Below are 16212 nucleotides of genomic sequence, written 5' to 3' on the forward strand. Positions count from 1 at the left end.
TTTTGAATTTAGCAGTTCAAAGAGAGCGGAAGTGCTGGAAGGTACAACCATCCCAGTGAGAGTGGACATTGTAAGTTCTTATTTGAAACGTGTAGCAATAATGCTACTTGAGAACGCTCCAGAGCTCTCCAGAAGTCTGCCATTAGTGGCAGAAAACACAAAAAGTGATATTTGTGGCTTAGTTATTGCTTGACGAAAGAAGCGCTTGTTGCTGTGCGCTCTAAGAAAATCATTGCATCCAGTAAAGAAAGTATGGTAACGTTTAAAAGGAGAAAAAATACTGTAAATATGACTTGTAATCAAGAATGTGTTTGTTACTAACTTACATTTGTACTCACAACATAGGCAAAATACGAAACCCAAAACCAGTGAAGTTGGCACGTTGTGTAAATGGTAAATAAAAGCAGAAGGCCATTTTTTGCAAATCCTTTTAACTCATATTCAATTGAATAGACTGCAAAGACAAGATATTTAATGTCCGAACTGAGAAACGTATTTTTATTTTTTTGCTGGATTTTGAACTTTACGCCTATAATAGGATGCTTATTTTTTTTCTTTGGTCCGGAGGACACGACGTCCAGAGTTTCAAAAAACAATTTGAAATGTGGACTCGTCAGATCACAGAACACTTTTCCACCTCCCATCAGTCCATCTTAGATGAGCTCAGGGCCCAACGAAGCCGGCGGCGATTGTGGGTGTTGTTGATAAATGGCTTTCGCTCTGCATAGTACAGTTTTAACTTGCACTTACAGATGTAGCGACCAACTGTAGTTACTGACAGTGGTTTTCTGAAGTGTTCCTGAGCCCATGTGGTGATATCCTTTAAACCCTCGTGTGTAAAGATCTTGAGGGATCGAAGGTCAATGTCGGCTGTGATTTTTCCAGATTCTCTGCACCTTTTAATGATACTATGGACCGTAGTTGGTGAAATCCCTGAATTCCTTGCAATAGCTGGTTGAGAAATATTGTTCTTAAACTGTTGGACAATTTGCTCACACATTTGTTGACAAAGTGGCGACCCTCGCCCCGTCCTTGTTTGTGAATTACTAGCATTTCATGTAAGTTGTTATACCCAATTATGGCATCCACCTGTTCCCAATTAAAATTAACGTACTAATGATTGCCACACACACACGAGGCGTGGTGAAAGTATTATTATTAGCCTGTTCATCAGTGGGATGTTCCGAATAAGTGTTTGATGAGCATTCCTTGACTTCCTCAGTCTTTTTTGTCACTTGTGCCAGCTTTTTTTAAACATGTTGCAGGCATCAAATTCCAAATGAGCTAGTTTAGTTTACCAATGCGAAAATTAAGTATATTGTCTTTGCAGTCTATTCAATTGAATATAAGTTGAAAAGGATTTGCAAATCATTGGATTCTGTTTTTATTTACCATTTACACAACGTGACAACTTCACTGCTTTTGGGTTTGGTATATTGTATACCCGTTGTTACCTGCCTCGTACTAGCAGTTTTTCCCTATTTAGAACGCACAAAAAAAGAAAAGTTCTTTTCTCACTTAGGGATTGTGGATGTTAGGAAAAGTTCTCCAAAATGTCTGTCTCGTACCACTGTCACGCCGTCATTGAGCAGGGACTCTCCAAAGACCAGGATGAAGAGGACCTCGTTGACGTGGACCTCTTCAAACACAGCGAAGACAGCCACCGGGTCCACAGCAGAAATCAGACTCCCGAACAAAAGAAACTGGAGCAGGTCTATGTCCACGCTACCTGCGAAACAAGAGCGGGAAGAGGAGATGTTTGAGAAGTGTTATTGGAGGGTGGGGGTTCTGTCTTACCCATGACTCCTCCCATGTGACAACCCCAGAGGCTGAGACCCAGGCTGGCAGCGTTCCAGCAGGTCCCGATGATGGCGTAGACCAGAATGGTGCCAAAGTTGCTGAAGAACAGCTTGTTGGGCATGAAGTAGCCCGCGTCCAGGATGATTTGAGGCAGAAGGAAGAAGAAAAAGACAGTGGGGGTCAGCTTGAAGATCTGCACCTTGTCTGCGGCCAAGATGATGCCGCCCAGGAGGAAGCCGAAGCAGATGAGCAGGGCGCTCTCTGGGATGATGTTGGTCACGTGGTGGTTGGCCTCGATCACTGGGGAGAAATGACATGATTACGGCGAGCGGTCACATCGGCGTGCTATTAAACTTTGTCTCTGCTCAACTTCAACTCACAGGTGAGCCTAAGCAGCATTCCACAGCACACAGAGAGAATCGCTCATTTGGCCTTGCTTTGACCGGGACTGATGTACGATCGTACTTTTGATGTTTAAATTGCAGCCGAACCTTTTCCGTAAATCACACGTCTTCAAAATGGTGTCATTGACTCATAGAGGTTTGCAGAGGTACTGCATGGGGAGGGGTCATGAAATCTTTGATTTAACACATTTATTTAATATTCCCTCCACCAAATGTAAATGTCTTTAGATACACATTAACGTTGATTCAATTCATGTTAGCGTTTAAGATACCTTCCATCCATCCATTTTCTACCGCTCATTCCCTTTTGGGGTCGCGGGGGGCGCTGGTGTCTATCTCAGCTACAATCAGGTGGAAAGCGGGGTACACCCTGGACAAGTCGCCATCTCATCGCAGGGCCAACATAAGACAGACAGACAACATTCAAACTCACATTCACACACTAGGGCCAATTTAGTGTTGCCAATCAACCTATCCCCAGGTGCATGTCTTTGGAGGTGGGAGGGGCCTATCCCCAGGTGCATGTCTTTAGAGGTGGGAGGAAGCCGGAGTACCCGGAGGGAACCCACGCATTCACGGGGGGAACATGCAAACTCCACACAGAAAGATCCCGAGCCTGGGATTGAACCCAGGACTGCAGGACCTTTGTATTGTGAGGCAGACGCACTAACCCCTCTGCCACCGTCGTTTAAGATACCTAACAATTTTAAAAGCTATTTTGTTAGCGCTCTATAAGTTATTAGCGTTCTACATGCCAGCTGGCGATTGGAACATTAGCTGCCAGATAGCCATTACCCTGCTAGTTGACAGGCCAAAGGTTTGGACACACTTTACTCATTCAATGCATTTTCTTTATTTTCATTGTTTTTTTTATTGTCATGACTACATTGTAGATTGTCACTGAAGGCGTGAAAACTATGAAAGAACACGTGGAGTTATGTACATAAGAAAAAAGGTGAAATAACTGAAAACGTGTTTTATATTCTAGTTTCTCCAAAATAGCCACTTTGCTCTGATTACGTTTTCGCACTCTTGGCATTCTCCATGAGCCTCAAGGGGTAGTCGACTTAGACAAACTTTATTGATCTTCAAGGGAAATTGTTCCAAAAATAATGTCCGAAAAATTTCATGAATGAAAACATTCCGCCTGTGGATCTCACGATTCACTCTTCCCTCACTCGTGAACAAGACTCCTAGGTACTTGAACTCCTCCACTTGGGGCAGGGTCTCCTCCCCAACCCGGACATGGCACTCCACCCTTTTCCGGGAGAGAACCATGGACTCGGATTTGGAGGTGCTGATTCTCATTCCGGCCGCTTCACACTCGGCTCCGAACCGATCCAGTGAGAGCTGAAGATCCCGGCCAGATGAAGCCAACAGGACCACATCGTCTGCAAAAAGCAGAGACCTAATCCCGCGGCCACCAAACCGGAACCCCTCAACGCCTTTACTGCGCCTAGAAATTCTGTCCATGAAAGTTATGAACAGAATCGGTGACAAAGGGCAACCCTGGCGGAGTCCAACCCTCACTGGAAACGTGTCCGTCTTCAGTAATGTGGACGTTGTACTGATCTGTTGTGGTGAAGAAGGAGCTGAGCCGGAAGGCAAAGCTTTCAATTTACCGGTCGATCTACGTTCCCATCCTCACTTATGGTCATGAGCTTTGGGTTTTGACCGAAAGGATAAGATCACGGGTACAAGCGGCCCAAATGAGTTTCCTCCGCCGTGTGGCGGGGCTCTCCCTTAGAGATAGGGTGAGAAGCTCTGTCATCCGGGAGGAGCTCAAAGTAAATCCGCTGCTCCTCCACATGGAGAGGAGCCAGATGAGGTAGTTCGGGCATCTGGTCAGGATGCCACCCGAACGCCTCCCGAGGGAGGTGTTTAGGGCACGTCCAACCGGTAACAGGCCACGGGGAAGACCCAGGACACGTTGGGAAGACTATGTCTCCCGGCTGGTCTGGGAATGCCTCGGGATCCCCCGGGAAGAGCTAGACGAAGTGGCTGGGGAGAGGGAAGTCTGGGCTTCGCTGCTTAGGCTGCTGCCCCCGCGACCCGACCTCGGATAAGCGGAAGAAGATGGTTGGAAAACATTCCTTAAATGGTTTTCACTTAACAATTGTGCTTGAAGCTCATGGTGAGAATGCCAAGAGTGTGCAAAGCACTAATCAGAGTAAAAGGTGGCTATTTTGAAGAAACTAGAACATAAAACATGTTTTCAGTAATTTCACCTATTTTTGTAAAGTAGATACATGTGTTCATTCATATTTTTGATGCCTTCAGTGACAATCTACAATTTAAATAGTCATGAAAATGAAGAAAATGCATTGAATGAGTAAGGTGTGTCCAAACCTTTGGCCTGTACTCTAGGTCAAAATGGCAAATATCAGGGCCAATACTCGGTTGATCCTTATTATCACAAGGAACAATACTGTGCCAATAAATGTGGTCATGGATAGCAACAATAGTCAACTATTTTACAATCTAAAAAGAACAGCAGTGACTTGGAGCATTTAAGCTCATAAAACAAACCCATGCTTTTCTTAATATGCTTTCTATATGGTGGTAGCATGATGTCATCATGTCATTTGTAATGTAATAAGTAAATAAAAAGGCTATACCATAAACAGTACAGGGGCAGAACGATGGCAGAGGGGCTAGTGCGTCTGTCTCACAATACGAAGGTCCTGAGTAGTCCTGGGTTCAATCCCAGGCTCGGGATCTTTCTGTGTGGGGTTTGCATGTCCTACCCGTGACTGCGTGGGTTCCCTCCGGGTACTCCCGGAATAGGCTGATTTGCAACACTAAATTGGCCCTAGTGTGTGAAAATGTGAGGGTGAATGTTTTCTATCTGTGTTGGCCCTGCGATGAGGGGGCGACTTGTCCAGGGTGTACTCCGCCTTCCGCCTGATTGTAGCTGAGATAGGCACCAGCACCCCCTGCAACCTCAAAGGGAATAAGAAAATGGATGGATGGATAAACAGTACAGGCCAAAAGTTTGGAAACACTTTCTCATTCAATGTGTTTTTTTTATTCTCATGATTATTTACATTGTGGATTGTCACTGAAGGCATCAGAACTATGACACCTGTGGAATGAAAAAAAAAATTCAGGTGACTACCTCTTGAAACTCAATGGAGAAAATGCCAAGAGTGTGCAAAGCAGTAATCAGAGCATCCATCCAGCTTCAATCAATGTTTATTTATATAGCCCCAAATCACAAATGTCTCAAAGGACTGCACAAATCATTACGACTACAACATCCTCAGAAGAACCGCTTGTCTCTTTCGGGGTCACGGGGGGGATGGAGCCTATCTCAGCTGCATTTGGGCGGAAGTTGGAGTACACCCTGGACAATTCGCCACTTAATCACAGGGCCAACACAGATAAAAGACATTCACACTCAAACACTAGGGACCATTTAGTGTTGCCAATCAACCTATCCTTAAGTGCATGTCTTTGGAGGTGGGATTGATTGATGGATTGAAACTTTTATTAGTAGATTGCACAGTACAGTACATATTCCGTACTATTGACCACTAAATGGTAACACCCCAATAAGTTTTTCAACTTGTTTAAGTTGGGGTTCACCTTCATCAAGTCATGGTAGAAGTCAGAGTACTCGGAGGGAACCCACGCAGTCACGGGGAAAACATGCAAACTCCACACAGAAAGATCCCAAGCCTGGGATTGAACTCAGGACCTTAATTTGTATTGTGAGGAACATGCACTAACCCCTGTGCCAGAAGTGTGTGTGTGACGTCGCACTTTCCTCTACTACAGTCTAACACTTGGCTCTCCAAGTACCACCATAATGACCAACATTAAAGTACAGTAGCGTAGCAGGCCTTAGTATTTATTAAAAACAAGGCAGAGATTTTGTTGAACCCGGGCATCTGGTCAGGATGCCACCTGAACGCCTCCCTAGGGAGGTGTTTCGGGCACGACTGACCGGTAGGAGGCCACGGGGAAGACCCAGGACACGTTGGGAAGAGTATGTCTCCCGGCTGGCCTGGGAACACCTCGGGATCCCCCGGGAAGAGCCAGACGAAGTGGCTGGGCTCAGCTTCCCTGCTTAGGCTGCTGCCCCCGCGACCCCACCTCGGATAAGCAGAAGATTGATGGATGTACTGTACAGGCCAAAAGTTTGGACACACCTCATTCAATGTGTTTCTTTATTTTCATGACTATTTACATTGCAGATCATGGGCGTCAAACTCAAATACAGTGTGGGCCAAAATGTAAAACTGAACAAAGGCCAAGGTTGAACAAATTAACCTTTTAATAGGGACCCAAACAAGTTTTGCATTGAATATTGAACAAGCAAGGCTTATATAACTTTATAGTGACATGCAAAATCCAGTTTCAAATAGTAATAATTAAAAAATATCAATGGCATATCAAATAAAATGTATACAAACATTGAATGCCTCTTTTCTATTTGTAGTCTTCTGAGGTAAATATCAAAATAAACTTTCCACAGGCTACTAATACATTTGAAAATAAAATAACAATACTGAATGAATCAAACTTTCAAGCCTTGAAGTAGCAAGAGAAAGTGCATGAATAAAACGTTAATTATTGCTCGGTTTGCTACACTGATTTGCTTTGAGACTGAATATGGAACAAACAACACTTATGTAACTTAATAGTGCAAAGTCTTAATAGTGGTGGTAGCAGAGGGTGCATCTTGTAGCCCGGAAGAGTTAGTGCTGCAAGGGGGGTTTTGGGAATTTGTTCTGCTATGTTTATGTTGTGTTACGGTGCGGATGTTCTCCCGAAATGGGTTTGTCATTCTTGTTTAGTGTGGCGTATATTAGTAAGAGTGTTAAAGTTGTTTATACGACCACCCTCAGTGTGACCTGTATGGCTATTGATCAGGTATAGCTTGCATTCACTTGTGTTTAAAAGCCGCATGTATTCTGTGACTTGGCCGACATGCTGTTTGTATGGAGGAAAAGCGGACGTGACGCAAGGTTGTAGAGAACGCTTTAAGGCACGACCCCAACATTGTTGTCCGGGTGGAAATCGGTAGAAATTCAGGAGAATGGTTGCCCCGTGAGATTCTTGGGAGGAGCACTGAACTTCGGGAGTTTCTCAGTAGGGTTGGCAAGTATGACTATTAGTGGTGAATGTGGTGTTACGTATAATACCGGCGGACCAACACAAATGTTAATTTGATATTGCCTCAAGGGCCAAGTTAAATTACACGGTGGGCCAGAGTTTGACTCCCATGCTGTAGATTGTAACTGAAGGCATCAAAACTATGAATGAACACGTGGAGTTATGTACTTAACAAATTGTCATTGAAGGCATCAAAACTATGAATGAACATGTGGAGTTATGTACTTAACAAAAAAAAAGGGTGAAATAACTGAAAACATGTTTTATATTGTAGTTTCTTCAAAATGGGAATGAAACTGGACTCACTGGTGACGGTGGCAGAGAAGAAGACTGTTGAGAAACTAGTGAGCATCCTGGATGATGCCAGTCACCCTCTGCATAGTGTTATCAGTAGCCAGAGGAGCCTGTTTAGTTCTAGACTGCTTCATCCCAAGTGCAGGACTAATAGACTCAAAAACTCCTTTGTCCCACACGCCATTACAACTCCTCTCTGGGGCGGGGGGCAGGGGGTACTAGGATGACAGGGGATGCAAAACAATAACAGTGCAATACGTTTTCATAACATGGTCACTACTCCCTACTTTGTCTTGTTATAGTCTTATTTTACTGTTATATTTTTATTCCCATTGTTGCTTTTTAGTCTTTATTCTTATTGTAATATTTCTCTATTTTGTTTCCATTTAAACCCCCATTATTTACTTTTTACTTTTATTTAAATTGATCTCAACTCTGTACACTGCTGCTGGAATTTTAATTTTCCTGAAGGAATCAATAAAGTACTATCTATCTATCTATCTAGCCACCCGGCCTTTATTTTGCTTACTGCTTTGCACATTCTAGGCATTCTCTCCATGAGCTTCAAATGGTTTTCACTTCACAGGTGTGCTTGAAGCTCATGGAGAGAATGCCAAAAGTGTGCAAAGGGTGGCTATTTTGAAGAAACTAAAATATAAAACATGTTTTCAGTAATTTCACCTTTTTTTTTTTGTTATGTACATAACTCCACGTGTTCATAGTTATGATGCCTTCAGTGACAATCTACAATGTAAATAGTCATGAAAATAAAGAAAACGCATTATGTCCAAACTTTTGGCCTGCACTGTAAATACGTAACATAGTCGTCGTGCCACAAATATCTGCTTTTCTACTCTTTCCTCATCCATCTTGATGCATTTCCAACGGCAATATGTATTGAGTAGCAAAAGTATACATACCTAGTTTAGCCAAAAAAGCCAAAAGTACCAATGATGCCACCGTATAAGGGGTATGCACATGCTCCCACATAAAGGACACAATATGCGCCCTTTCATGGTCATTTGTGGCGTTGGTAGATTGTGCAGACTTGATGGTGTCACCCCCAGCCAGCCTGGTGGTCAACATCAGCAACATTGAAGCCAGCATCCAGATGTGTGTGCATCCACATTGTTGCATCAGTAAAACACTTTACAACAAGAGACAAGTCCTAAGTCTCCTTGTTCCTTCTTGACTCAGCATGGCTATTTATCTGCTTTCAACTTCCTTTTTTTAATTTTTCTTCCCGTGACTCTAAAATCCTTTTATATGTATTAAAGCTCTTTGACGCGTGAGGGATGACGTCACGCTATTGACGGAACCGGAAGTGCCGCTGCCAGCTTTCTTTGGTCCAAACGACAATGACGAAGCTTAATTAATACTTCATTAAAAACACAATAATAATGTTATTTAATACTTCATAAAACATAATCATACTCCCCCGCCTGTAAGAACCACTTAAAACACGTTTTGAGAAAGGCACAAAGTCCAATTAAGGGAGTACACGGACGGAGAAACGACAAACTACGTACCATAATCTTAAAATGATATTTTAATGATAATTATTACATATTCTCACACCATATGTTACAGTGAAATATGACCACGGACAGTGTAGAGTACATTTTGAACGCGGTTTTACCTTCAAATAAATTCAGCTGCAGTCGCCATTGGTGAAACAGCGCCCTCATGTGGCCATGAAGAGACACGCACCACAGTGACATTCCTGTCAGTTTGCGATGAAGGTTTACATCCTAGCCAAGTTTTTAACACATTCTACAAATACTATTAAAAAAACAATAAGACTTTGAATACAATACCAAACAGGTAGAATGCAACCAGGACAAAGTTGAAATACTGAATAATAACATGAAAGCTACAATGCAGACTGTTTTTTCCCCCTGTAAAACTGTCATTACTCAAAAATAGTGGTGAATCCAAAGTAAAGTTCTTATGAATCATTGATGTATTTTAGGCTCCAAATACTTCACATTAAATATTCTACTCTGAAATTTGTATAGGGGACCTATGATGTGTGTTCACCATATAAAAAAAACAAAAATTTTGGGGGCATAAAACAATAAAAAACAACAACTTATGATCGACGGATAGCACTTAAGTTGACGTAGGGATTGAAATGTTAAAAGTGTAAGAAATAAGTCTTATTTTTAACACTTTTATTAGTGGGACCCTTTTGGATCCCCAAAAATGAGATTATGTAATTGCTCAAAAATGATAATAAATTTAAATCAATGTAAAATATTGCACATTTTATGTTTTTGCCATAATAAACAGAGTTTTGATCAAAAATGTCATTTAACAGTAAAAACAAACGTTATATCAATTGATGAACCTAAAGTTGGCCTAGAGATTTAAGCATTGAATGAGAAAAACAAATGTTTATAATATCCATCCATTTTCTACCGCTTATTCCCTTTGGGGTCGTGAGGGGCGCTGGTGCCTATCTCAGCTTTGTACACCCTGGACAAGTCCCCACTTCATCGCAGATTTATAATATCTCGAATTTAAAAAGAAAAAAAACATTCTGACTGAGACCCTTGCGGGTCCCACAACCAAACTTGACAGGAGCCCTATTGTGAAAAAAATATCCATATATTGTATTGGTTTTGAAATTTTAATTTTTTGTAAAATAGTCCCTTTTATCTTTGGATTTTTTTCAGTTTGTGGCCCTCAGTGGAAAACGTTTGGACACCCTTGGTCCAAACTGTTAGAGATTAAGGTTTAAATCAGTGTGTCCAAAGTGTGGCCCGCAGATAATTGTTTAACAGCCAGCGGCACATTCTATCTATACTATTAAAATCTATAAGATGTTGAATAAATTAATAAGTAGGTAAAATGTAACAAGGTCAAAGTTGCAATATTGACTAATAACAAAAAAGCTACAATGCAGATGTTTTTTTTCTTTAAAACTGTCATTACTCCAAAATAATAATGAGTCCAAATCAAAGTTCTTATAAATCATTGACCTACTTTAGGCTCCAATTACTTCACATCAAATATTCCACTTTGAAATCTTTTTAGGTAAAATATTACACATTGTGTGTGTTCGCCATACAAAAAACAAAATATTCTTTGACAAAAATGTCATGAAACAATAAAAAACAACAATTTATGATCAACGAATAGCACTTAAGTTGACATAAATTTGAGTTAACACTTCAATTAGTGGGGCCCTTTTGGATCCCCAAAAATGTTAGTGAGATTATGTAATTGCTCAAAAAATAATAATGAAAATACTGCACATTTTATGTTTTTGCCATAATTAACCGATTTTTGATCAAAAAGGGCATAAAACTATATATATATATATATATATATATACATATACATATATATACACACATATGTATATGTGTGTGTGTGTAAATATATAGATATGGATATATATATAGATATGTATATATATAATATATATATATATATATATATATATATATATGTCTCCGCAGATTAGATAAACTGCCTTCTTACGCTGAACAAAAAAAAGTCACATGTCCACTGATATTTAAAAACTCCACACTCGGAATATATTTTACGTTTCCCCAACAATTTCGCCATTTTTTCCCCTCGTGCACTATTTGTAAGAGCGCTTGTGACGCTGCGGCACGAGCGTGATGATGTCACCTTATTGATGGGAAAATGCATTTTAGACTTCATGATTTGCCTGAGCGGCTAGGAGACTCTAACAGTAACAAGTGGTAGAAAATGAATTAATGGATGGGCAAGAAAGGACAAATACTACACAAAATATTATAATTTAAAAAATACTCCTGTGGGCCAGATTTTGGACGCTGGCGGTCCGTATGTGGCCCGCGGGCCGTAGTTTGGTGACCCCGGATCTATCCTGATTTAATCCATTTGTATTATTATTTCACAATTTAATGCTCTTTATAGCCAGCATGTATTTGTGTGTTATACAATGTTTGTTTTAAAAAATATACATATAATATATTTTTTATTATTTATTGTACCGTAGTTTTCGGAGTTTAAGTCGCTCCAGAGTATAAGTCGCACCTGCCGAAAATGCATAATAAAGATGGGGAAAAAAACATATAAGTCGCACTGCAGTATAAGTCGCATTTTTGGGGGAAATTTATTTGATAAAATCCAACACTAAGAATAGACATTTGAAAGGCAATATAAAATAAATCAAGAATAGTGAAGAACAGGCTGAATAAGTGTAGGTTATATGAGGCATAAATAAGCAACTGCTATGTTAAGCTAACATATTATGGTAAGAGTCATTCAAATAATTATAACATATAGAACATGCTATACCTTTACCAAACTATCTCTCACTCCTAATCCATAAATCCCATGAAATCTTATACGTCTAGTCTCTTACGTCAATGAGCTCAATAATATTATTTGATATTTTACGGTAATGTGTTAATAATTTCACACATAAGTCGCTCCTGAGTATAATTTACAACTATGAAAAAAACTGCGACTTATACGGTATTTTCCTTTTTTTAATCATACAGTATTTTACTTGACTTTTTAGTGTAAGTTATAAATTTTTTTATTTTTTTTTTCCTGTCGTCAGTGATTAAGGCCTGTCTTTAATATTTCAATCAATCAATGTTTATTTATACAGCCCTAAATCACAAGTGTCTCAAATGGCTGCACAAACCACGACATACTCGGTTGAGCCTACACCAAGGGACCGAAAGCAAAGGATGTCGAGCGGGTCTAACATGATATTAAGGAAAGTCCAATCCATACTGGATCTAATATAACGGTGAGAGTCCAGTCCAAAGTGGATTTAATATAGTAGTGTGAGTCCCATCCATAGTGGAGCCAGCAGGAAACCATCCAAAGCGGAGGCAGATCAGCAGCACAGAGATGTCCCCAACAGATACACAAACATGTGGTCCATCCTGGGTCGTCCCCCCCCCCCCCCCGTCTACAAGGGCGAGGGGGACGGGAGAAAAATAAAAGAAACGGCAGATCAACTGGTCTAAAAAGGGGGTCTATTTAAAGCCTAGAGTATACAAATGAGTTTTAAGATGAGACTTAAATTCTTCTACTGAGGTAACATCTCGAACTCAAATTTATATCCTTATTAGAATATGGTAAAAAAAAAAACATTGGACAAACAAATGGGTAGTTTCTGAGACACAGATAAGGATTGTGTTGGTATGGCTACATTCCCTTTAGAGCAAGAAAGTGTGGTGTTTGTAATGAAAAGCTAACAGGAAGAATAAAAGCCATGTGGCTTCATGGAGCGAATCTCCTGATTCTTTCTAGCCGGAAGGCACTGTCTCCCTCTCAAGATCCAAACATAGAGAGAAACAAACAAGCGATACAAATCACAATGAAGTACATGTGATACTAGTTAGCATTCCAATGGGGAGTAGTGATACAAATGTTAGTGTTTGTTTGTTGTATTTTATATTCTGTCTATTCTTATTAGTGAGCAATATGTAGTATTTATTGCTATTTGTTTGTTTTTCATTATGCTTTACTTCTGTTGCTACAGAATATGTAAAAACCTGCACTGCAACAAGGTCATTTCCCCATTGTGGGATAAATAAGAGTAAATCTATCCCAGGGTGTCAGGTTCAAACACTGATGACATTTATTAAACATACCAGAATCAAGGAACCATGCAGAGACAGAGTTTAATTTAGCTCATGAGGAGAACGCATGGAGCTGCACACTTAGTCACAGTCTTGCCCTACACTCTTAAGGTTCAGCTCCCGCATCCCTATATTTATTCAGGAGTTCCATAGTCAACATCACTGAGGCCGCCTCTAAAAGGAGTGGTCACATATATTATGCAAAGCAGGTCCAGTACGCATGCGATGAGGTGGCGACTTGTCCAGGGTGTACCCCGCCTTCCGCCCGATTGTAGCTGAGATAGGCGCCAGCGCCCCCCCGCGACCCCAAAAGGGAATAAGCGGTAGAAAATGGATGGATGGAGGTCCAGTACGCACAATATGTGACGGAATGTGCTGGGCCTTGTGATTTTCTTGTTTCTGCTTCGTCTGCGTGCTGTTATCTTCGTTGGACTGATGCAAAATGGAAAAGTGTTCTGTGGTCTGACGAGTCCACATTTCAAATAGTTTTCACAAACTGTGGACGTCGAGGAAAATAACCATCCGGACTGTTAGAGGTGCAAAGTTGAAAAGGCAGCATGTGTGATGGTATGGAGTGTGAAGTGGAGTGAATTATATTTATATAGCGCTTTTCTCTAGTGACTCAAAGCGCTTTACATAGTGAAACCCAATATCTAAGTTACATTTAAAGCAGTGTGGGTGGCACTGGGAGCAGGTGGGTAAAGTGTCTTGCCCAAGGACACAGCGGCAGTGACTAGAATGGTGGAAGCGGGAATCAAACCTGCAACCCTCAAGTTGCTGGCACGGCCACTCTACCAACCGAGCTATGCCGCATTAGTGGAGGTGCATTAGTGGCCAAGGCATGGGTAACTTACACATCTGTGAAGGCACCATTAATGCTGAAAGGTACATACAGGTTTTGGAACAACATATGCTGCCATCTAAGCGCCGTCTTTTTCATGGACGCCCCTGCTTATTTCAGCAAGACAATGCCAAGCCACATTCAGCACGTATTACAACAGCGTGTCTTTGTAGTAAAAGAGTGTGGGTACTTTCCTGGCCTGCCTGTAGTCCAGACCTGTCTCCCATGGAAAATGTGTGGTGCATTATGAAGCGTAAAATACCACAACAGAGACCCCGGACTGTTGAACAACTTAAGCTGTACATCAAGCAAGAATGGGAAAGAATTCCACCTGAAAAGCTTCAAAAATGTGTCTCCTCAGTTCCCAAACGTTTACTCAGTGTTGTTAAAAGGAAAGGCCATGTAACACACTGGTAAAAATGCCCCTGTGACAACTATTTTGCAATTTGTTGCTGCCATTAAAATCTAAGTTAATGATTATTTGCAAAAAAAATAAAAATACATTCTCAGTTGGAATATTGAATATCTTGTCTTTACAGTCTATTTAATTGAATATAAGTTAAAAAGGATTTGCAAATCATTGTATTCTGTTTTTATTTACCATTTACAAAACGTGCCAACTTCACAAATCCTTCAGACCAGTGGTTCTCAACCTTTTTTCAGTGATGTACCCCCTGTGAACATGTTTTTAATTCAAGTACCCCCTAATCAGAGCAAAGCATTTTTGGTTGAAAAAAAGAGATAAAGAAGTAAAATACAGCACTATGTCATCAGTTTGTGATTTATTAAGTTGTATAACAGTGCAAAATATTGCTCATTTGTAGTGGTCTTTCTTCAACTATTTGGAAAAAAAGATATAAAAATATAAAAAATATATAGATATAAAAAACTTGTTGAAAAATAAACAAGTGATTCAATTCTAAATGCATATTTCTCCACATAGAAGTAATCATCAACTTAAAGTGCCCTCTTTGGGGATTGTAATAGAGATCCATCTGGATTCATCAACTTACTTCTAAACATTTCTTCACAAAAACATAAATCTTTAACATCAATATTTATGGAACATGTCCACAAAAAATCAAGCCGTCAACACTGAATATTGCATTGTTGCATTTCTTTTCACACTTTATCAACTTTCGTTCATATTTTGTTGAAGTATAATTCAATAAATATATTTATAAAAGATTTTTGAATTGTTGCTATTTTTAGAATGCATCCATCTTCTTCCGCTTGTCTGCGGTTGGGTCTCGGGGGCAGCAGCCTAAGCAGGGAAGCCCAGACTTCCCTCTCCCCAGCCACTTCGTCCAGCTCTTCCCGAGGGATCCCGAGGCGTTTGAATATTTTTGAAAAATCTCACATACCCCGGCTTCACGGTGGAAGAGGGGTTAGTGCGTCTGCCTCACAATACGAAGGTCCTGCAGTCCTGGGTTCAATCCCAGGCTCGGGATCTTTCTGTGTGGAGTTTATATGTCCTCCTTGTGAATGCGTTGGTTCCCTCCGGGTACTCTGGCTTCCTCCCACTTCCAAAGACATGCACCTGGGGATAGGTTGATTGGCAACACTAAATGGTCCCTAGTGTGTGAATGTTGTCTGTCTATCTGTGTTGGCCCTGTGATGAGGTGGCGACTTGTCCAGGGTGTACCCCGCCTTCTGCCCAATTGTAGCTGAGATAGGCGCCAGCGCCCCCCGCGACCCCAAAAGGGAATAAGCGGTAGAAAATGGATGGATGGATCACGTACGCCTTGGCATTCCTTCAAGTACCCCCAGGGGTACGCGTGCCCCCATTTGAGAACCACTGCTTTAGAAAAGTGTGAAGCGACCGGAATGAGAATCAGCACCTCCAAGTCTGAGTCCATGGTTCTCGCCCGGAAAAGGGTGGAGTGCCATCTCCGGGTTGGGGAGGAGACCCTGCCCCAAGTGGAGGAGTTCAAGTACCTAGGAGTCTTGTTCACGAGTGGGGGAAGAGTGGATGGTGAGATCGACAGGCGGATCGGTGCGGCGTCTTCAGTAATGCGGACACTGTCTCGATCCGTTGTGGTGAAGAAGGAGCTGAGCCGGAAGGCAAAGCTCTCAATTTACCGGTCGATCTACGTTCCCATCCTCACCTATGGTCATGAGCTTTGGGTCATGACCGAAAGGATAAGATCAC

General features: G+C 41.2%; 1 protein-coding gene across 1 annotated transcript in view; it reads right to left on the reverse strand.

Moving 5' to 3' along the window:
* The window catches only part of LOC133539512 (sodium/hydrogen exchanger 3-like), a 23149-nt gene extending 14315 nt beyond the window's left edge, over nucleotides 1-8834 (reverse strand). Inside the window, exons 1-3 of the mRNA XM_061881493.1 lie at nucleotides 8540-8834; nucleotides 1798-2100; nucleotides 1569-1729 (exon numbers count right to left, since the gene is read on the reverse strand). Coding sequence (XP_061737477.1) covers nucleotides 1569-1729; nucleotides 1798-2100; nucleotides 8540-8756 — 681 coding nt within the window. The 5' untranslated portion in view covers nucleotides 8757-8834. The remainder of the gene's footprint in view (nucleotides 1-1568; nucleotides 1730-1797; nucleotides 2101-8539) is intronic.
* Nucleotides 8835-16212: the final 7378 nt, after the last annotated feature.

Source organism: Nerophis ophidion, linkage group LG21 (genome assembly GCF_033978795.1).
Source record: "Nerophis ophidion isolate RoL-2023_Sa linkage group LG21, RoL_Noph_v1.0, whole genome shotgun sequence".
NCBI lineage: Eukaryota > Metazoa > Chordata > Actinopteri > Syngnathiformes > Syngnathidae > Nerophis > Nerophis ophidion.